Source organism: Talpa occidentalis, unplaced genomic scaffold, assembly GCF_014898055.3.
Source record: "Talpa occidentalis isolate TD23 unplaced genomic scaffold, MPIMG_talOcc4v2.1 talOcc4.2, whole genome shotgun sequence".
Lineage (NCBI taxonomy): Eukaryota > Metazoa > Chordata > Mammalia > Eulipotyphla > Talpidae > Talpa > Talpa occidentalis.
This window is the reverse complement of record NW_023602073.1, coordinates 115,547,984-115,571,944: the sequence shown is the minus strand read 5'-3', so window position 1 is coordinate 115,571,944 and position 23,961 is coordinate 115,547,984. Positions and strand designations below refer to the sequence as shown.

At 38.1% G+C, this 23,961-nt stretch overlaps 2 protein-coding genes across 5 annotated transcripts in view; one reads left to right on the top strand and one right to left on the bottom strand.

Annotated features, from left to right (window-relative positions):
• COL10A1 (collagen type X alpha 1 chain) overlaps window positions 1-18,101 on the top strand; it is a 54,570-nt gene extending 36,469 nt beyond the window's left edge. For both annotated transcript variants that reach the window (XM_054699118.1, XM_037520263.2), the window contains 2 exons: window positions 9,223-9,391; window positions 15,172-18,101. In XM_054699118.1, the coding sequence (XP_054555093.1) occupies window positions 9,223-9,391; window positions 15,172-17,060 (2,058 nt within the window). In that variant the 3' untranslated portion in view covers window positions 17,061-18,101. The remainder of the gene's footprint in view (window positions 1-9,222; window positions 9,392-15,171) is intronic.
• Window positions 1-23,961, bottom strand: part of NT5DC1 (5'-nucleotidase domain containing 1) — a 114,359-nt gene that overhangs the window by 77,516 nt on the left and 12,882 nt on the right. For 2 of the 3 annotated variants that reach the window (XR_008553321.1, XM_037520266.2), the window contains exons 5-6: window positions 20,820-20,899; window positions 19,371-19,455 (exon numbers count right to left, since the gene is read on the bottom strand). Coding sequence is in view for 1 of the 3 variants with exons in the window: in XM_037520266.2 (XP_037376163.2) it covers window positions 19,371-19,455; window positions 20,820-20,899 (165 nt within the window). In the remaining 2 variants the exon portion in view is untranslated. The remainder of the gene's footprint in view (window positions 1-19,370; window positions 19,456-20,819; window positions 20,900-23,961) is intronic. The other variant, XR_008553322.1, reaches the window with a different exon arrangement.

The window sequence follows — 23,961 nt, the reverse complement described above, 5'->3', positions numbered from 1 at the left end:
GTATCTGTCACCTCCATAAGATTAAGATCTTCAGTAGCAGAATAGCAACATCTAAGCTAGCAACCGGCACACAGTAGAGACAAAAAAAGTTTGGCAAAAAATATGAGAAGACTGGCACTGCAAAAAGAGTCAAGGGGAATGTCAGTGAAATGTACTTATTTGACATCAGCTCAAATCATCCTTTTTTGAGGCATACTGAGGCACTGTTCTACCACTTTACATATATCCTTTTCACCTTCCATGGTTTCTAAGCAAATGGAAATAAGAGAACTCAAGATAATACCACTGCATGTTTGCATTTTGCCTTATTAGCATTATAAGAAGGAGCCACAGAGGTCAGGAAACTAATCATTTAGCCTTGGTCCACAGTCAGGGGTAAAGGTGACGAGGTAACAAAGTTGATCAAGGGCTAAGCAGACTAGGGCACAGAATTGCTTAAGCTGAAAACTCTGGGATTTTAACTGTTAATAAAAGTTAAATAGTTACATGAACATCAGTCCTGAGGGTGAGTCTCTTGGTGCTCTGTGTTGAAACCTGCAAACATCTTGCTTTGTACCCCACAGGTACTCAGATAGTTCCCCTCTAGGTATTTCACACTCTACAGGTAGGTGGTGATTGTGGATTTGTTCTAATTGTGATAATAAGCAGGGAACAAAGAAATTCAAGTAGTGTCATCCTGTGAGCCCCCCAATTAACACTTTACCTTTCCATCTAATTCCAATTTAGCAGAGACCACGTGTGAAAGCTGAACTTGTAAAAATAGTAGCAACCTATCTGAATGGCTAAGAACTTATTGGGTATCAAAGATCCTTAAAGATCTCAGGTCCAAGGACCAAGAAGCTTTATACTTTTAGCCTCACAGATTAGTGTGAAAAGAAAGTAATGCCATTACCTCAGACACAAAACAATGAGTGCTTTAAGGAGCATGGCAATTTATGTATAATCGAAAATAGACTGTGAAACCCTTGTTCTAACTTTTTAAATGACTCTCAGTTTTTCTTGACCTGGCTTGAAGTTTTCAGGGGTTTTCATAAACACCTGTTTTTAAGTATGAATTTCTCCTTTCAAGCCCTCAGCAGGTATCTAACCACTAAACCACACTGGACTATTTGCACAAATAGATCATTTTTAGCTTCTGGGCTCTGTAATAGCACGTACAATGTTCTCTTAAAACTTTTTCAAGAGGAATGAAGTACAGCTAGGTGGGGGTGGAAGCTGTGGGTCTTCAAGTACCCAAATGAAACTTGTGGGCACTTTTCCCATTTCCATTGCTACAAGAATGAAGGGTGAGAGGAACAGGAAAATCAGTATCCTGCTTGGGTGAGGAGATGAACACATTCGCTTAGTTGTTGGCATTTTCCTTAATGGGTTCTCTTACCAACAGCTCTTCAGAAACTTAATTCAACTGAACATTAAGGAAGGAGACATTCATAATAGTTTTCTCATCTGAAGAATGAAACCATTGATCTAAATGACCTTTTATGTTTCTTATATCTCTGAGTCTAAATCAGTCGTTTGATTTAGAATAATCTAAATCAAAATTATGTATCTTGAAAAATTTGCATGTTAAAAGAAAACCTAAGCAACCAGAAGACAAATGACAAACTGGGAAAATTATGTGCAAACTAGATTCACAGAAAGGTGATTTACATTCTTATGATACTGAACACTTGCAGAAAACTAGGCTAGAAATATGGGTTTAATTATATGAAGATATACTCAATCACACATTTAGTAATAAATAAATCTTAAAAAAAAAGAAAAGAAAATTACCACTAGACCAAATACCAATTTTCACCTCTAAAATAGGCAAAAATCTAAAAGTTCAACAAAATCTAAGTAATATATCCTATTGGGAAGACTGTGGGAGAACAGGTACTCTCATACATTACTGTTGTAAATGCAAAGTGATACACCTATGCAGGAGAATTTAATGATATGTAATAAAATTATATCTGCATTTAGTTATCTTTCAACTCATGTATCTCAGTTATATCTCTCCCAAAGATGTTCAGGAAAATACACACACACACACACACACGCGCGCGCGCACACACATTCACTATACAGTATCTGTCTTAGGAAAAGATAGTAAATAACACACATGACCACCAATAAGGTTGACAAAACAATGGCACAGTCATACAATGGAATACTATGCAGTTGTAAGAAAGAATGTGGGCCAATCTAAATAATGTTACACAATGATGGCTAACAAACTGACAGATAAAGAAGAAGAAAAGTGATGTCATTTATCTAAGAAATTGGAAGGGGATATGAATCGATATTTAATAATAGAAGGCTAAACCAGATCAGTTTTTTTTTAAAGGTTACTTACAGAAGGTGAAACACAATGTGAGTAGATAAACAACAGATGCCAGACCTGTCTGAATAGTCCTTATTTTGTAAATATGAATTGGGAAAATGCAACATGTGCTGGGGCTGGCTGGTACTGGCTGCTGGTGAAGGTTTAGGTGTTCTGTGAGTCAGCTGTCTTTACCCTATAGCTTGAAATTGGCCAAAGTGGGAATATTTACATGCTGGGTATCAGCAAACACGTCTTCTCCAACCCCAAGCCAGCTATTAATCATTTAGCAGCACACTATATGAAACCTAAGTAATTAAGGAATGCATAATACAAAATTAAATTTAAAAACAACATTACTAAAAATTGAAAGGAAAATGAAACAAATAATTTTTAATTAATATTTTATTTTATATAATTCTTACATCATTTTTCATTTTTGCACAATGTATGCATTTTCTTATATTTCCCATACAATTGCACCCCCCCCTTATTTTAACCCTTGTCCTTCCTCTCCCCTTCTCTACCCTCCCCCGTAGTGTGTCTCTAGTTTATAGTTGCTTGTTGATTTTGATTTTTACTTTGTATTAATTAGTCTTTTTCCTGGTTCCTTATTTAGGTTTTCTAAATTCCTGCTATGAGTGAGACCATCCGGTATTTTTCTTTTTCTTTCTGACTTATTTCGCTGAGCATGATCCCTTCTAGCTCCATCCATGTTGCTACAAACTGCATGTGCTTATCTTTTTTGATTGCTGAGTAATATTGCATTGTGTATATGTACCACATCTTCTTGATCCAGTCATCTATTTTTGGGCATTTGGGTTGTTTACATAGCTTAGCTATTGTAAATAGTGCTGCTATAAACAGAGAGATGCAGGTGCCCTTTGGAATTAATGTTTCTGTGTCATTTGGGTAAATACCTAGGAGTGGAATTGCTGGATCATATGGAAGCTCCATCTTTAGTAGGTCAAGAAATCTCCACACAGCTCTCCATAGTGGTTGGACCAGTTTGCACTCCCACCAGCAATGCAGTAGAATTCCTTTTTCTGCATAACCTCGCCAACATTTGTTGTGTGCGTTTTTTTAATATGTGCCATTCTCACTGGTATAAGATGGTATCTCATTGTAGTTTTGATTTCCATTTCCCTGATTACAAGTGATGTTGAACATTTTTTCATATGCCTGTTGGCCACATGCATTTCCTCTTTGTAGAAGTTTCTTTTTAGCTCTTCTGCCCATTTCTTGACTGGACTATTTTCTTGTTTTTGTTGAGTCTCATCAGCTCTTTGTAGATTTTTGTGATCAGTCCTTTATCATTAGTGTTGTGTGCAGGAACTTTCTCCCAGTCGGTGGGGTTTCTCTTGAAACAAATAAATCTGAACAGATGGAAAGTGAATTGAGTGGGGAGTGTTACTACACTGAAATAAGCCAAGTCAAGTGACTCGAAAGCAGGATAATTTGACTATACAGCTCCAGTGGAAATACCAAAAGAACTGCAAAAATAATCCTAAACTGTTTTCAATGTTGTGGTGTGCCTGTTGGTATTATTATTATTATGAAAAACTGTGAGTGTCATGAAATAAGACAAATGAAGTAAGGTAGTAACCTTACTGTCACGAAATGTGGGATTTCAACATGATACTAAGGAGCTAGAGATACAAGTTAGAGGTCATTAAATTAACATCCTGGAGTCCTCAAGATGAACTAGATGTACCAGGTAAACTTATGTCTTTTATGTTTAATTAACACTTTACAAATTAATTTCCTAGCTCTGTCCCAGAAATAACCAAACTAGGAGCAATACACATCCATAGGACTCAGACACCCAGGTTGTGGCTTCGATTTCGCACAAAAGAAACCAGGATTCTTTACTTAGAGATCTGGGCCAGGAAAAGTATAACATCTGGAAGGAATGGAGCTATAAAAGAGTACTGGGATTCATGTCAAGAGAAGTCAGGAGCCAATGTGAAGAGGCTACTGCTGACCTGATAGGGTAAAAAATTCTGAGCAATAATAAAAACTGCTATGAATTAAAACACATAAAGTATGTTTAAATCCATGTTTTTATAATGATACTCAAAACCCTCACTAAGCCATATCTGGAGGATGGTAGGAAATAAACTTGCTGTGTTAAATACTTGTAAAGGCATTTTCCCTGCTTTTCCTATAAAAATTGTTTATCAGGGCAACCAAGTAGCTGGTGAAAATGTTATTTTTTTTTTTTTTAATATACATGCTGACTAATAAAGGAGGAATGAAAGAATCAAAACAGTTATCTAGGTAATAAGCAATGTCTAGTATTATTGCAAAAAAAAAAAAAGAGGCAACCAGTAATGAAAATTCTCCTGACTGAAACACACCACATGACTGTCTACAAAGTGTGCTTGTATGTGCGTGAATGGTGTGTGTCAAGGCTGAATACACTGAACCTCTAGATTTAACTACTAATTTACAGGAAATACAGGGAATAGAGACACATTTTAAGTGACAACAAAATACAAGCTATCAGGAGTTGTACAGGACAGATGACCCAGTTTTTCAACAAATACACTGCAAGGGAAAAAAACAGGCATGGATAAGAAGCCTACACTAGGAGGAAGTATCAATTAGGGGAAATTCATGAATCTAATTTGAACAAACTATAAGTCAGTCAATAAAAGAATATATGAATAAGCACGTTATATATGTATACATTGGTATATAAAGATGTAGTATGTATACATATATATACATGGATATGTATGTTTGTATGCACATAAGCTAACTGGAGAGATCTGAATATAGACAAAAGAGTTTGGTAATATAAAGAAATGGTTAATTTTTTAGGTATGATGAAAATATTGTTTTGAAGAAAAAGAACTACTTATGGAAAAAATACAATGAAATCGTCACAAATTGGTACAATACATGGAATTTGTTCAATATATGGGGAGGTGGTGAATGGGAGGAATAACTAGCAGTGAGTTGAGATTTAGGTAAACAGGCAATCATTGTAACTAATCTCTCTAATTCAATATAAGAATAAAATATTCGGGCCGTGCTGGTGGTGCAAGGGGTTAAGCACTGCACTATGAAGCAATCCACAGCCTCTACAGCATGAGTTCCATCCCTGGCCAGTCAGGAAGCAGCCCACAGGGCGAGGCAGACCTCTCCTGTCTCACCCGCTGCTTCCCTCAGCAGTGTCTTTCAGTCAGTCTGCCTGTTCTGTTCCCCACTCTGTCTCTGGTGAATCCTCTCACCCCCCCATACCTCTGGCCTGTACCCCAGCTCTTGTATGCATAAATAAATAAATCTTAAAAAAAAGAATAAAATATTCTATAATAAGTTAAAAACTGCATGAATAAAACCATTAAAAAAGTATCCAGGTAATATCAACAAGAGGTACTAGAACACTGATAGACAAAGACATTCCAACTGAAGAGTTCTTTCAAAATATAGCTTCCGAATCACCACTATTTTAATGCACCTCAAAGATTAAAGAAATTATGACATATTTCTCAGGACTGGAGTGGAGAAATGAGGATAAAATGGTGAGAATCATGTTTAAACACTATAAGGATGGGGCAGTGTATTAATCATTTACATTTTACATCTATGCCTGACAGAGGTAACTCAAGAAATATTTGGTGAATTAACGAATGACTCTTAGCCTATTTGTTTTCAGAATATTTGTCTGAAAATGAATAGGCTAAGCTTAACAGCAGCTAAATGCTAGATGTGAAAAAATCATTATTCATATTTTGATATTAAAACAAAAATCACTTAGGTTACTGAGTTTAAAGAGCTCGGCTTTCTGTTTCAAGTGGAAAGGGTTTTCATCAGAGCCACAGACTAGTCACTTCAATAAGCTACAAGTAAACTCCCAGAACAAAAATAGTTTTAAATACACAATTGGGTGGGGTGTGGCTAGCAAATATTCTGATTCTACAATCTGTTTTTGGACAAGACAGAACTTCTTATGTGACTAACAAAGCAAACAGTAGTCAGATTCCCTGTGCTGAAATAAGTACGCTGTTTGTAAAAAGGGTTGAACATCCAAGCTTATCCAATAAAGATACCACATTTTCCAAAGTTAAAGGGGGAATTATAGAATGAAAAATACCCACGTATATTTACATGTCTCCCTCAAAAGGAATATAACCAGCTGCTATGGATTTGGATTATGGAGACAAGTTCACTTTCTGATCATGGGGTATAGAAAAATACCTCAAGCACAAGAATAGCCTAATTTTAAAGTAGGGAGAAGCTTAGAAAAGACAAAAAACAGACACCATGGTTAAAGTGAAAAGTTCTGAAAATATTTAGAGTGGCTATTGAGAAACAAATGGTCTACCCAGTTGCACAATATGAGCTGAGAATCAATCTTCTGAACTTTCACAAGAATGATAACTAAAAGGATATCTGTTTCAATTATAAATAAGTGCATTTGTATGTGCATGTGTGTGCAACTACAATACACACAAAATACTAGAATATTTATTCTAATAACATCTTTCAAAACAAATTCTATAGTCTAGCATACAGTGTATCTATGGACACAGAGCATCCATAATGTCACTGCATCTACTATTGCAAAGTCTTCTTCAAATCAATCAGAAGTAGATGAAGGCACCTATTTCTCTCACTTATCTTTTATGGTCTCTTATAGATGTAGTGGAGTACCTACGCAGAATAAAAAGCTATCCCATACATAGATCAATTCCAAATGATGAAAGAATAATTAGAATATAAACTTTCCAATCCTCCTGATAATCTGAATTAATAGGCCATATTTCATGTGAGTTTTACATAGAAATGTGTGACAATGTAGATTTTTAAATATGGCAACCAATTAAAGTTTTAAAAGAAAAAAGCAGACAGTGAGATGAGTTTTCCATTTACAAGGAGCTATACAAAGTTTAGAATACACACAAAATTCAGTGTGGGGAGAGGGGAAAAAACCAAACTTTTATTTTATCCACTGGTCAAACATTCAATTATTTTAATTATATCAATCCTGAATCCATATTACTTCAATTTCACAGAAATTAAAAAGAAAACGTATCTATGCCTGTGTGTGGAATTCTCTTTCATACCTACTTCACCTATGCTGATTTGATTTCATTTATATACAAATGATGACATTAAATAAGATATAAAATTTGGCCATTCTAATTCCTATCTTTATCAGATTCTTTAGATCCTGAAAACTGAATCTCCTAATATTAAAGGGACTATTGAAAATAACAAGGATAATGTTTGTTTTCATCTCTGGGGAAAAAAGTAAGCTAATGATATTTGTAAAAAAAAAAAAAGGCAAAAGTAAACTGAAAACAAAATTAGAACATTTTTTTCTGAAAAAAATGGAGCAAACTTGTATGAACTGATATAAAAATCAGGTTAAGGAATTTTTCAATCTCTACTGCATCTCTACTGTCACTTTAAAGTAAATTCCAAAACTAAGAAATAAAATCTGAAGCCACTTATTGAAAATTATATATAATGTTATGAATTAATCTACACCCTCAGGGTGCTAACTCTACCATCAGTTCATGGATGTCTTACTTCTAAAATATTTAAAATATTTGATTATGCAAACATTTAAAATATAAAATATAAAGTATTTTCTATATATAATATAAATATGCAATCACATTTTAAATTATTATTTAAATAGCATTCACTTTATTAACTTCTGAGGACATATACTAATAGAATATTTATAGTAACAGACACCTACATTTTCAACATTTTGTTTCTTTCAATTCTAATTAGGATAAGTCATTTTTATCCTAAATTTTTACAAAAATTAAAAAAAACTTAATGCGCACATTGATGGTTTGATTAAGAACAAGAATTTAGATGATGGTTTAAATCCACACCCACCTCCAAAACACTTCTTCCCCTACTTTTATATATTATCACATTTTATCAACTAAATAACATAAGAATGTACCTTGTAAAAAATGCAAACACAATTCCTTCTAGAACTAAGTGAAATGTTTGAATAATAACTTTCAAAATAAAATCACAGAAGAAGATGGTACATGGTTTAAACTATTAATATAAATTTAAGACAAAGAGTTTATTTTTGAGCAAGAAAATAAGGAACAAGAGAGCCCAAGCTGATGTTGTGTGTCTGCCCAATAGAACTTTCCACCATAATTAGTGCTTTCCACTTCTGGGGGAGGAGGAGCTTAAACTCAGGGTAACCTCATGTAGTAAGGGAAAAACAGTATAAATACTGCAGGACAACTCAGCAAAGGACACCTCTGCACTGCTCACCTGGGCACAAGACTCTCTGAAAGTTGCCCAGGAAGTATCCCCAGCAACTCTATAGGACCCAGGTAAGTCTATGACTTGAGCTCCCTGGTGGGCTGCCATGTTAGCTTTATCTGGAAACAGGCTTCAATAAATTAACTACCTGTCTTTGTAATTTTGAAACAATAGCTTTTCAAGAAAATGCATTCAGTTTAATCTGTATTAGTCTATATAAAAGATAGTCTTAAAGCCATTTTTTGTAAATATCATATCTTACACTGAATTTTAGTGTATTTTGAAATCTGGGTATTTCAGTCTTTAGCAAGATCTTATCTTTATCAAGAACTTACATTATTTAATACAAATATCCAATTATGGTTTCTGTGGTTTTTTTTGGGTGAATCAATGAATTTGTACTTGACACTTGAATACAGTTTCTTAAGACAACTAAGACATACTTTCGTATAACTAAAAAATTAACTTATGAAATATATTTATTACTTTATGTCATATAAGCGTTATGTGTAATACTGTCATTAATTTATGGCATATATTCAAAATATCCAGGATTAGTTTAAAAAGTAAATAACTATCTAAAGAACTCATCTGTGCAGCATCAAAAAAATACTACAGGTTGATAATAAAACTGTAAGAAATGATTCTTTTTTGTTTCTCAGAATCCATCTAAGAACATGCTGCCTCAAGCAGCCCTTTTGCTGCTAATGTCCCTGAACTTGGTTCATGGAGGGTTTTATGCTGAGCGGTACCAAACACCTACAGGCATAAAAGGCCCACTACCCAACACCAAGACACAGTTCTTCATTCCCTATAGCATAAAGAGCAAAGGTAAACCAAACGCTTATATTGCTTTGTTACTAGTTGATGGTTGTTTTCTACAAACATTGCTTCAACAAAATGTTTTTAACTGTCTAGTGTTAAATTATTTTCAAACCTCTGAATTAGCCCCAAATGTTACAAAATGATTTGTAAAAAAGCCAAGAACCTTAACATCCTTTACACAGTAAGTCTAGTAGCAAGCTATTCCTGAAGAATATTAGGAATTTTATGTGTAGAAAATTTTTCCCTCTAATGACGCTTTTGCAGAAATAACTATCCATAATCTAGAATACTAATCCAATCAAAATTAATAAAGTTTAGTGTTTTAACTAAAAATTACTGCCAACTGTATAATGGAGTAGCAGGCTTATGTATCTAAATACTTCACATATTTACTTTTAAAACCTATTCAGCTAGCACACAAATATCTACAAGACTGAGCCTTTATCATCAAGGAAAATCTGATGCTTTCCAAATAAATTTAACAGGCAAATGAAGTAGAAATTATCTCACATTTTAAATTTGTTTTTGTATAGTTTAGTAGACAAGTGCAGAGACTAGCTAGATAGCTAATGTTTCTCGAATTAGTTATTCTCTGTGTGCCTTAGTTTCCTCATTTGCAAAACAGGCCACAGCTATCTCAAAGCTTGAGTGAGTCAATTTCTGTATTTAGGTGTTAGCTATTACTTCTATTTCTGCTGCCATTACTTCTACTTGTGTTAGTCCTACTGGAGCAGTACTCATGGAGTAGTCTTAGGTAAGTTTTAATTTCCTTCCTGAATCTATTCCTGATCTCTTCAGCTTTCTTGCTTATTATGAAGAGTACTGAGATAATGTATGTAAAGTATGAATAGATCTCAAAGAAGGGTGTTTCGTTTTGTATTCAGCAACTCCATTAAATATCATGAGATACAAACTGCCTGTAAAACATCCACTGAATTAAACTGAATGATCTGCAATGAGTAGTATTCATACTTTTCCATAGCATATTTTCATTATAGTTATTTTATTTAAAAAATTTTCTCATTGATAAGCATGTTGCTTAAAGAAGTATTTTTATCTTTTATAATGTTTTTCTTTTGCATTTGATCTTAATACTTTCAAAAATTGTATTATTTTTTGAGATAATGTTGGTTTACAACACCATGTGTAACTCAGAGGTGTTATACCTTTTCAGCTATATGTTGCCACACTATGTCCACCACCACCCTAAAGATATTTGCCATAGACTTTAAAAATTATGCTTTCAGAGACAACCAAAATTATATAGGTTTATAAGTTAAACCTGTAAGATTATCTTTTAGGGCTTCCCTGGTGGTACAAGCAGTTGAGTGCCACACTGTGAAGCTGTCCGCAGCCTCTGCAGCGCGGGTTCGGTCCCGACCGGCTGGTGAGAATCCCACATGGCGAGTCAGACCTCTCCTGTCTCGCCAGCTGCTCCCCTCAGCAGTGTATTTCATCAGTCTGCCTGTTCTGTTCCCTGCTCTGTTGCTGGTGAATCCTCTCACCCTCCCGCGCACCTGGCCTGTACCCTGGTTCTTGTATAAAAATACAAATAAATCTTAAAAAATTTTATAAAAATTATCTTTTAAAGAAGATGAAATTCAAAATATTTCATGAAAGCTAGCTTAACACTTTAAAATAAGTGCATAGGTACATAACAGATACTCTAGATTGTGTCAAAATATGTAAAGTAAAGAAAGAACAAGAGAAGGAAACATGCTACTTTAAAGTCATACATGTAATTCGAAATGCTATGGTAAGCAGCATCCTTTACACAGTAAGTCTAGTAACAAGCTATCCCTGAAGAATATTAAGAATTTTATGTGTAGAAAATTTTTCCCTCCAATGATGCTTTTGCAGAAAGCACCTATGATCACAAATTCAGACTTTCTGTAGCTTATACCAAGATCAAAACAGAAAGATGTAAATTCAAAATAAAATGCCCCACTTTTTTTTTTTTTTTTTAAGATTTCATTTATTTATTTTTTGCATAGAACTGGAGTGCAGGCCAGAGGTGCAGAGGTGGGGGTGTGTGTGAGAGGATTCACCATAGACAGAGTGCGGTGTCTTTTCTGTAAATATATATTTTAAAGGTTTGCAAAATGAAATTACCATAGACAGAACGGGCCAATCTACTGAAATACAATGCTGAGGGGAGCAGTGGGCAAGACAGGAGAGGTCTGCAGAGCCATATGTGGGTTAGCTCCCTGACTAGGGATGGAACTCATGTTGTTACAGTGGGCCTTCATGGTGGTAGCACTGAGACTTAACTCCTAGGCCACCAGGGAGACCCAAAAATGAACCACTTTTAGATGGTTCTATCTTCCCACATTAATGTACTGCTTGATCTTCACTATTTTTGCATATAAATGAGTCTGTATTTTGTTAACAAAATATTTAGGAGGTGTATTTTATTTATTTTTTTAAAGATTTATTTATTTATGCACACAAGAGCTGGGGTACAGGCCAGAGGTGTGGGGGATAAGAGGATTCACCAGAGACAGAGTGGGGAACAGGCAGATTGACCGAAGTACACTGCTGAGGGGAGAGTCAGGAGAGGTCTGCTGCGCCATGTGGGTAGCTCCCTGGCTGGCCAGGGGATCGAACTCGTGCTGCAGAGGCTATGGACAGCTTCACGGGTTGCGTCTTAACCCCTTGCACCACCAGTGAGGCCCAGGAGTTGCATTTTAGTTATGAAATCTATCTTAGTCTATTTGATAGCACAAAGAGAAAACTCAAACGCATTATCATCCACTGGCAGGTAAACCAAGACAAAAAGCCACAATTTATAAAAGTAAAATACTACTAACACTACTAACAGAAATACAATGTCCCGAAGTAATCCCTAGGCATGTGTGTTCAACACAGAGAGCCTGATGCAAAAGATTCCATGGCGGGTGAGCACGCAGGTGCCAGTTCTGACACAGTCAAACATTAGGTCCATGTGTGGGCATGTAAGAAATTTCTCTGCTGGGTAGTAGTTTTCTTTGAGGTCGGCACCAATCTACTAAGTCACATACAGAGATTGTCCCCCAAGGACACAAGACACAACAGAAGTCACATTCTTTGCTGCACTGAAAAGGGGAGGCCCCACTGTAGCAATATTCTAAGGGATAGTGATCACTCTGTCCTGGAGTTCTAGTCTCAAACAATGCTAAATGCAGTTGTTTCTAATAAAACTCTAATCAGACTTGATTTCCTCTCTATTTTAATAAATAGATTTCCAACCAGCCTAAGACAATTATTTTTAGTATGGATGTGAGCTTTATAGTAAGTTTCTGAAGCAAACCCCAAATGAACAGTTTGCATTTTTTAAAAACTGCTGTTTTATTCCAGGTCATTAAGAAATCCTTTTTTTACTCATCTATTTTATTTGCAATGTATCAACCCTTCTATACACACACACACAACAGATGTACTTACACTAAAGTCACTAAAGTCAACCAACAAGGTATGTGCTAATATGTGCAAACTTTTTCCTAAATTAGTTTCTTTTTCAGTCTTTTTCTTGGTGCTTTTTCTGTAAATCCATGGATAAAGCTCCATATTTTAAATGTTTACAAAATGAAATATAACTTCAATTAGTACAAAATGCAAAGGCATCCGAGTTTAAAACAATTTTCCTATTTTAGCCTATTTTAAGGATTCTCCTCTGTATTTTGTATTTCATTTGTTACCAATTTTTTTTTCAAATATCAAAGCATCTCTCTACCCAAGACAATAATATTAGCAACTACTGTTGGCTAACTGCTTCTTACAAGACAGTTAAATAGGAAAGATACTAAAACAACAGCTAATGGGAACTATACCATAAAAATGTTTTCAAAGGCGATTTCAACTCAATATTAATTTCAACGTGGTGGTTATTTTGATTTTGAAGGCATTATAATTTAGATTTAGTTTAAAGATTTAGAGTTTAAGACTTTACATAATTAAGCATATTAATCATATTTCCACACACATACACACTTAAGATATGGCTCAAAAATCACAGCTGTAAGTCATTTTCAGGGTTTTCACCAAACTATTAACCTAATGTGACATCATTAAATTTACCATGACTCTGGCCCATTTTCAGACAGCATAAAAACCTAAATAGCATATTTAAAAAAAAAATTTACTAAGCAGAAGATGATTTTAATATAAAATTCTAGTAGATATGTAAAATCATATGGTCACCTTTGCTAGCTAATAAAGCTATTATTTAGGCTAGCTACTAAAGAATTTCTCTGAGAAAGACTTTTTTGTAGATGCTTATTTATGAGACAGCTGCCTAAAGATGCTCTGACATGGCAATACTTTCCTAAGGGAATACTCTAATGCCAGCTTGGCTCTGTTAACATCCCACCTTCGAAAACCTAAAACTGCCCTTAAAGCACTTATCACAGGAATACTTGTTTTACTCCCATTGTGACTGAAGCTCTTACTGAATTAGCCTTGTCCTTTCCCCACACTCTTGGTCAGCAGCACTTTTCATATCACAGGCATTAACTAAGTGTGTCTAAGTTTGTAGTGTCAGTGGAAATATTCAGCTCAGATGAACCTATGGATCTATAAAATCAACAATATTTATGTGCATTAATCCAAGAAAATTTTAGATAAACACTTTGATACTGTTTTTCATGTATCTTGCCATTAAGTCTAATGCTAATTGTTTGTTCCAATTTTACATCAATAATGAAGAATGTAAGCGATACAGTACATACTGAGGTAGAAAAGAAATCAGGGCCTCAAGGGCACAAGGGGTTAATATGCAACCTATGAAGCTATCCAAAGCCACTGCAGCATGAGTTCAATCCCCAGTGGCAAGGGAGCTACCCACATGGTACAGCAGACCTCTCCTGACTTGCCCGCTGCTCCTTTCAGCAGTGTACTTTGGTCAATCTGCCTGTTCTGTTCCCCACTCTGTGTCACCCCCCCCACCCCGTTCCTCTGGCCTGTACCCCAGTTCTTGTAAGTGTAAATAAATAAATCTTTAAAAAAAAGAAAAGGGCCTCCCCTGGTGGTGCAGCGGTTGAGCGCTGGGCTGTGAAGCTGCCCGCAGCCTCTGCAGCACCGGTTCACTCCCCAGCCGCTGGCGAGGGTCCCACATGGCGCGCAGACCTCTCCTGCCACCTGCTACTCCCCTCAGCAGTGTATTTCATCAGTCTGCCTGTTCTGTTCCCCGCTCTGGCTCTGGTGAACTCTTTCACCCTCCTGCGCTTCTGACTGTACCCAGTGCTTGTATAAATAATAATCTTTAAAAAAAATTAAAAAATTAAAAAAAGAAAAGAAAAGAAATCAACCTCAGTATAAACTGTGTTCAGCCGGGGCTGGGAGATGTAAATAAGAATTCACCGCATTTCTCATTTTATGTCTTAGTGTTAGCTTTTGTGAGGGAAATTGTTACTGTTCTTAAACATTTTCCCATGCTGCATTTGTCATTTTCTTCCGTTTCTGTCAAAGACTTTTTTCTGTTCTAGGTAGATGGTTTTCCCCAAAATAATTGTGATAAACTTATCTCTACCGCACTCATTCTGTAAGGATTCAGTCTCAGTTTCTTTTCATGGGCTGTTAGAGGTAACGCGAGAATATGGCAGTCACTGTCCCATGAAAGCATCTGCTCCAGCAGTGGTGTTTAAGGCAATGTAAGAAGTGTTGTCTGAAATCATTCAAGATTAGTCTGCCTATATGGACTGACTGACACAGCACTGTTTTATCATGATTCAAATTTCGAGAAGCAATGATTATTCTTAGTATTACTAACTGCCCTTTCTCTGGATATGTGTATTGGCCGTGTCTTTTAGGTATACCAGTAAGAGGAGAGCAAGGTGTTCCTGGTCCTCCAGGCCCCGCTGGACCTCGAGGGCACCCAGGTCCAACTGGACCACCCGGAAAACCAGGCTATGGAAGTCCTGGGCCCCAAGGAGAGCCAGGGTTGCCAGGACCACGGGGACCATCAGCCACTGGGAAGCCAGGTTCACCAGGAATACCAGGCAAACCAGGAGAGAGAGGACCATATGGACCAAAAGGAGATATTGGACCAGCTGGTTTACCCGGACCACGGGGCCCACCCGGGCCGCCTGGGATCCCCGGTCCAGCTGGAATTTCTGTTTCAGGAAAACCTGGACAACAGGGACCTACAGGAGCCCCAGGACCCAGAGGCTTTCCTGGAGAAAAGGGCACACCAGGAGTCCCTGGGCTGAGTGGGCAGAAAGGGGAAACAGGACTCGGTGCTCCTGGTCGCCCAGGTGAGAGGGGTCTTCCAGGTCCTCAGGGTCCTATGGGACCACCTGGCCCCCCTGGAATGGGAAAAAGAGGTGAAAATGGGTTTCCAGGACAGCCAGGTATCAAAGGTGATAGGGGCAGTCCAGGAGAAAGGGGACCAATTGGCCCACCAGGCCCCCAAGGTCCTCCTGGGGAAAGAGGACGAGAAGGCATAGGCAAGCAGGGAGCCCCTGGAGCCCCAGGCCAGCCAGGGGTTCCAGGAACAAAAGGTTATCCTGGGGCTCCAGGAGTTGCTGGGCCCCCAGGGGATCCTGGCTTTGGGAAACCAGGTTTGCCAGGCCAGAAGGGACAAAGAGGACCTGCTGGCCTTCCAGGTGGTCCAGGTGCCAAAGGGGAACAAGGCCCAGCAGGTCATCCTGGGGAGCCAGGTCTGACAGGGCCCCCTGGAAATATGGGACCACAAGGACCAAAAGGTATTCCTGGCAATCATGGGCTCCCCGGTTCTAAAGGTGTGACAGGGCCAGTTGGTCCTGCAGGACACCCTGGGGCTAAGGGAGAGAGGGGTCCTTCTGGGTTAGATGGAAAACCAGGGTACCCAGGAGAACCAGGTCTCACTGGTCCTAAGGGTAACCCAGGTTTGCCAGGCCCAAAAGGTGATCCTGGGATTGCAGGGCCTTCTGGTCTCCCAGGCCCTGTTGGTCCAGTAGGAGCTAAGGGAGTACCTGGACACATTGGTGAGGCTGGTCCAAGAGGAGCCCCAGGAATACCGGGTACCAGAGGCCCCATTGGGCCACCAGGCATTCCAGGATTCCCTGGATCTAAAGGGGATCCAGGACTTCCAGGTCCTCCTGGCCCAGCTGGCATAGCAACTAAGGGCCTCAGTGGACCTACTGGACCACCAGGGCCTCCAGGTCCCAGAGGCCACATTGGAGAACCAGGTCGCCCAGGGCCCCCAGGGCCTCCTGGGCCCCCAGGCCAAGCAGCTCTGCCTGACAGCTTTGTAAAGGCAGGTCAAAGGCCCAGTCTTTCTGGGATGCCTCTTGCTAGTGTCAACCAGGGTATAACAGGAATGCCTGTGTCTGCTTTCACTGTTATCCTCTCCAAAGCTTACCCAGCAATAGGTAGACCGATTCCATTTGATAAAATTTTGTATAACAGGCAACAGCACTATGACCCAAGAACTGGAATCTTTACCTGCAGGATACCAGGAATATACTATTTCTCCTACCATGTGCATGTGAAAGGGACCCATGTGTGGGTGGGCCTGTATAAGAATGGCAGCCCCATAATGTACACCTATGATGAATACAACAAAGGCTACCTGGACCAGGCTTCAGGGAGCGCCATAATCGAGCTCACAGAAAATGACCAGGTGTGGCTCCAGCTGCCCAATGATGAGTCCAATGGCCTGTATGCCTCAGAGTACGTCCACTCCTCGTTCTCAGGATTCTTAGTGGCTCCACTGTGAGCATATTTCCAATGAGCTAATATAAAAATCTGCTTGAAAAGTTATTCATCCCCCAATTCCATCCCACCCCACAAAATGCATATGGAGGTAGGCTGAAAAAATGTTGACTAATTTTTAACTTTTCCAAATACAGATTTGAGCGATCAGATCAACAAATGTCCCCCCTACTCTGAGAAAATGGGCAATAATGATAAGCAATATGTGAAAACCCTCTCAAATTTCTGGTCAGCAATCCTAGACTCTTCAAAGTTTTCTGTGAAGTCCTCTCATATCTAAAAGTCTCACCATAAAGGTCCTACTAATCTAAAAATATACAATGATCACACACAAAAAACCACCCCTGTAATGTGATGCCAAATAATGTTAAATTTGATTTCAGAAACTCAGCATTTCATTTCAAAATAAGCTTATTCTAACAGTTAACAGGAGAACTTCTAGGAAATATTCAGGAGGTATCACTTATCTTTACAGAACTTAAATACTTGAATATTCAAATTTAAAACACACTGTATACCCTAAGATATTTCTGATGGTGCATTACTCGAAGGCTTATATGGCCAACCTTCATGAAGATGACTCAAATATACAGGTGCACATAGATTTTTTTAGTTCTAAAAAACAAATATTACATTAAAATTAATCTGAAACACAGGGTGCTTTAGTCATGAACCTTTTCAAACATTTCTGTGATTGCAGAACAGCTTTCTATATACCCTTCCCAACTTGGAAATGGGTGTCTGACCTATTTTATTTATTTAATACAGTGTGATTCATTTAATTCCTTACTGAATCTTACACAATATGATTTTGTGGGTTTACAGAACATTAGACTACGTGCCGTGAGCCTCCCATTCCAGTGAAATTAAAACTAACATCAAGGGTTTTGAAATCTGACTAGAAATGACAAGACATTATTTATTTACGCTCTGTACTGTATTTTTATACTGCTCTTTAAAATTTTTAAGCTGTGCCTCACCTATCAAAGCATAAAATGTTTTACCTACTCCGTATTTACAATGCAGTAACATCAATAAAGTAACATCTATAGACTTTTATGCTGAATTTATTCGACAGCAACAATGTGTTAATCTCGATCATTCTCATAAGGTCTTTCATTTTACAAGGTTAATAAAAAATAAAATACTAAGGTGGTGGGTGCCTCTTATAGTTGCCACAGATGCTCCTTTCTATTGGAAACAGGTATTCCCACACACCCAGTTCCTTAGTCTAGACTGAAAAGGCACCTACAGAACCACAAGCGACCCCAGGCCAGGATGAAGGCTGGTGGCTGTGCATAAAAAACCTCAATAATCTTCCAATAACTCTCTCCTGGGAAGAAAAGAGGCAGGTGGCGGAGAAAGATGCAGTTTGAACAAATATTCTGCAGCTATTATTTAGTGCCTTGACAGGTTTCAGTCATATTTAGGGTTATTTTGATGGCTTAAATTACATTAAAAGGAAGGCAAATAATTTTATGTCAATCAAAAAGCAACTATTTTCTAAACTGAGAAACACTGCTCCTGAGCATCCATTAGGACTGATCAAGTCACTGGAGTAACTGACATAAGGGATTTCTCTTTAGTCCTTAGAAGTAACCCTATGCGACACAAGCAAACTCATGGATGGAACAGTGAAAATGTAGGTGCAGGTTTGCAATATCTTCCCCTTTCGGAGCCAGCCAGCTCTGTATTTATTTACTTTCTTTATATATACAAGCATTGGGTACAGTCAGAAGCACGGGAGGGTGAGAGAATTCACCAGAGTCAGAGCAGAGAGCAGAGCAGGCAGACTGATGAGGTTCACTGCTGAGGGGAGCAGTGGGCGGCAGGAGAGGTCTGCGCGCCATGTGAGACCCTCACCTGGTGGACGGGGATCGAGCCAGCACTGCAGAGGCTGCGGGCAGCTTCTCAAGCCATTGCTCAACCCCTGCGCCACTGGGGAGGCCCCCAGCTCTGTATTTAAGCAACGAGAATGCAACTTTCACTTTCTCCACCAGTCTACAACTACTACACTAATGGTTACAGGTGTCACAAATCCTCATTCCCAAGCCAGGGAAGAGCAAAGCTGGAATGTCAATGCTGGAAATTCACAAAACAACCTTACTGGCAGGCATGGGAAGGAGAGCAGAGTTCAGAATACGGGCAATTATCCATGAAACAGACACATAAGCTGCAACAACTTGAGAGTAAAATTTAAGATCAGATTAAATCCTAACTAAAAAACATAGCAAATAGTTAATTTCTGAGTAATTTACTAAATAGAAACCATTCAACAAACATCTATTAGAAAGTGTCTCTCCACATTACTCACCCTTAAAAGCTGACATTTTATAATTGTGTTGTATAGCAGCAATTATATCCTTCCAAAAATCAAATGTTTTTTGACCATTGTTCTGCTAAAAAAAAAAAAAGGAAAGAAATTCAAAATGTATATATGTAAAAATTCTGTTTTTAAGCATAGTAGAACATTGGGAAACAGATATGATATTACTGTATTCTAAAACAGGGACTTACATTTCAGAAAATATACTAATAAATGTCTCATTTTTCTAAAAATGATTTTAGAAAGAGAAATCTTCCATGACAACCATTTTTGCAGATAGCTACACATGATTTAATATAGCTTGTATATAAGCAAAGTAAAATAAAAATTCTCACTCAATATACAATAAGTCTAAATATTACAGAATATGTTACACATATAAGTTTATAATGCTATAGCTTCTGAGATAGCAGAACGTGTTACTTCATGTACTATGGCATCAACATGGCTAAGAAGCCTTAAAGCCATAAAGCCACCAAATTTTAGAATTCAGTGCAAATTTACCTGAATTTCGATATAAAAGAGCAACAAATCTCTACAGGACAAATGTAGGAAGTTTCAAATCCAAACTACAAATCATTTTAAGACTTTAAAAAAACATAAAGCAAATAACTATAATATTAAAACACACATTCCTACACTCATTGATTCTTTGGAAACATTAACCATTGTCCTTCTACTTAAACTAAGACCAGCTACTAGAATTTGTATCTAATTATACAAACTGACATATTTAAAGATTAAGAGATTTGCTGCAGTCACTGTGAAATGAGAAACTGACTTTTTTATATTAATGAACAATTTCTAAAAACATACCAGAAATATTTTTCAACAGTAGCTTTCACAAACACCATCAGAACTCTTATTAAAAAACCGTACTGCCTTCATTCTACTATAAACATGATCAATATGATTTTTAAAAGGTAACATATGCAAAAAGCTAGGTGATTCTGACACGATTGGTTCATGTCCATGGTCTTAAGTTCTATGTATAAACTGACAGAATCAGAGATCTATTTAATCTTGACATAGTACAAAGAAAAAAAATCCGTAAGCAATCAACTATGCTCAACATTAAAAATTTCATCTTGTTTTCCTGGTTTATATTATTTAGAATGCTTAAAGGCACATAGAATTGTGCTAGATACCTTTGCTTTTTAAAAATTCTAATGAAATGAGGTGTCTATGTTTTTGTTTGTTAGACTTTTGCACCCTCTGCTGGAGAGTAAATTTACTGTCCCTGGGGAGGATATGGTCAGGGCTGTTTTGACCAAGTATTTTGAGTATTTTGACCAAGTTCTCTGTCTTCCTCAGTTACCTCTAAAACCAGAAAGAGGAACCTGTAAAAAACCTCAACTCAAGAGATAGAGGTAACTAATTCCTCTAACTTATGACTAAATACATATCACAGTTACTAAAAACTGAGTTTCCACTCACCTTTGTTAAATAGTCCACCACTCTGGCGCATAGAAGGGCTCCTGGCAGATCGAAGTAGTTATCATAAAAATAATATTTTCCTACAAAAGAACAAAACTTTCCATTAGGGACAAATGAACGCTGCATGTATGTGGCAAACACAGAAAGTTGGTTGAAGAGACACACTAGATTTTGGTTTAGTTACTCAAAGGAGCCTCAATCTCAATTCAAGATGGTTCCATTACATGCCATCATTGTCTTTCAAAGAATGTTTAAGCTAGGAGGGGACAAGAAAGTTCAAATATTATATCCACAAATTAAGCATTATTTTTTACAGCATAAAAAGTCAAAATAGATAATCCCCCAAATATAAAATGGGTCATACAAAAGAGTACAAAAGATCATACAAACAGATGGTCTTGTTACTGATTTGTAAGCCCATCACCTGAAATTGCAGACAATGAACCATGCAGACTCTGTCATTCCCCTGTCTATTCAGAGCCCATCTGGAGTACTGCATTCAATTTTTATGTAATTTCAGACAAATAGGTGCGAACAACCAGGGTGATAAGAGGAGTAAAATAATCACAGCATGTGAGGACACAGTGTACTTATCTTAGAACTCAGGAGGACAGGATAGTCACGATCGGGGATCCAGAAAGGGGAGGATTTGATGTAGCCTGTTTGGCTTCAGGTAGAATAAAACTCAAGACCCTCCCAACACAGCTGTCACTTCTGAATCTGCTGTCCTTGTGCAGTCACCCCTGAAGTGGGTGACTGGCCCACATCTGTGTCCATTCAGCTCAACCACAACTGTGTCACTTGCCTTCTCTGGAAGCTTCTGGAGCCTACACAACAAGCCTTGGCCAAGAGTCAGGAGTCAGGGAAGGAATGGCCTCCTGTCCTTCCACTGACAACTCTGGAAGGTATTCCCTGTGCTTCTCAGAGTGCCAGTTTCAGTGATACTTTCCTTCCACGCCTCCCTCTACACTATCCCCGTCCTGCTTATGGGACCAGGAGCACCCCACTCTGCTCTGGGGGAACCGATGTCATAGGAGACTCAGCACAAAAAGAAATCAAACCACCAAGAGATGGAGCCAGATTTTAGTTTAATATATAGTTTAATATAAGAAAATACTTTCGGTGGCTGTAACTACTCTTGTACACAGAATAATTTACTGATTTTTGAGTCCCCCTTCCTCCCATTGGTGAGTTATCTATAATGTTATGGGTCACAGCCACCTTATTCCTCACAGTCTACTCTGCACTATGTCCAGCATATGTAGGACCTTCACAAATATCTGTGAATGAATGAGTTATCCAGAAACAGAGTGGATGCCTCTGGAAAGGAGGATCACAGGTGAATTAGGAGAAAACCCTCTGCAAGGGGCTGGTGGCTATTCTTTAAAAAAATGTCACTGATGTCCTTTGTTTCTTCCTGTCAAAGTGTTAAGAATGCTTAAGAAATAAAATTAAAGTTCTCCTTTTTTTTTTAAAGATTTATTTATTTATTCATGCATAGAAGAACTGGGGTACAGGCCAGAGGTGCGGGGGTGAGAGGACTCACCAGAGACAGAGTGGGGAACAGAACAGGCAGACTGACTGAAATACACTGCTGTGGGGAGCAGCAGGCGAGACAGGAGAGGTCTGCTGCGCCATGTGGGTAGCAACCTGGACGGCTGGGGATCAAGCTCGTGCTGCAGAGGTTGTGGACAGCTTCACAGTGCTGTGCTTAACTCCTGGAGCCACTAGGGAGGCCCCAAAGTTCTCCTGTTCATTCTGCTTGTGTTTGTGTATTCTTTCCTTCAGTTAAAAATATTCTGGTTGGCATGATTTTCCTGTTTTTTACTCTTTCACAGAAAATTGTTGGGGAACATCTCAGACTATTTTTCATTCCTATGAAAGGTTAGGATGGCTTTGCCAAGAATCTGGAGGGAAAGGGAGATTATGTCCATGGACATTCCTGCCCACATTCTGCTTTGTGAGACTACTAGTACCACAGGGCTCCAAGAACAGCAGGATGTGCAGAGTTTCCCAGGTTTCATTAAGCTGTATCCGTCTGATCTTTTGGATTGTGACAACAAAGTGGCCTCCCTGAATCTGACAGCCAGTCATCTGAGACACCTTGGGAGCAGGAGGTGTTTCATTATTGTTTTAGTATTGTTCACTATTATGAACCCATGCTTACACCCCCCGCCCCTTCTCCTTTGTGGACATTAATAGATGATATGCAGGTTAAGACTTGAAATACTGATTATGAGTCTTGGTTGGGGTCTAGTCACATAATTCAAGGAGTTAATGAGAAGGATTCACTAACTCCCACCCACAAGGCACGGTGTGGGCACAATGCCACTTATTCAGCCTGGACTTGTTAAGTGGACCAGGTTGCTCTTAATGCTGCTGCCAACACCAAAATTCCAAAACTGGGCCTCATAAAAGCTTCAACCCTCTTCCCTCCTACAGAGCAGAGAGCTCACTGGGAGTGAAGTGATTATTGAGTTCTACAATCATTAAGTTTTGCATATAGAAAAGGCATTTTCATTGCCAACACTACTCCTTTGCAAACTTAGTGACAGTGAAACAATGGCACATAAATGACTGCAGGGAAAAGAACTGATGTGAACATAAGTTCTCCATCCTCTACAGAGAAGTGGAATTATCTCCATTTAAAGGTGAGGAAACTGACATTAAGCATGGCTTAATTAAGCATGGCTTAATTTACCAGTTACTTTATGCTGCAAGTAACATAGTCAGTATAATTCCAGAGTAAGTGGCTCTGAGCCCCTCGTGAGTTCCACAAAACCTTGTTGTTTCTGCATAATTTATCAGGTCTGGGGGGAAAAAAAAAATCAAAAGAACTTGCTGTCTGGAAACTGGCTGGTAAGGAAAACAATACTCACGCCAGGTCAACAACTTGAATAGGCACTACTAATTACAATTTTAAACCTGCATATCCTTAGAAGAATAGTACTTTTGGGAATTGATCTTGGACACATTTACAAAAGTACAAAATACACATTTATGAAATATCGCTGTAGGCTTATTTGTATCGGTCAAACATCAGACACAATATAAATGCCCATCATCAGGGGACTGATTAAATAAATCATGCCATGGGCACCTGACAGCAAAGCACACCAGCATTTAAAAGACTGAGAAGGGT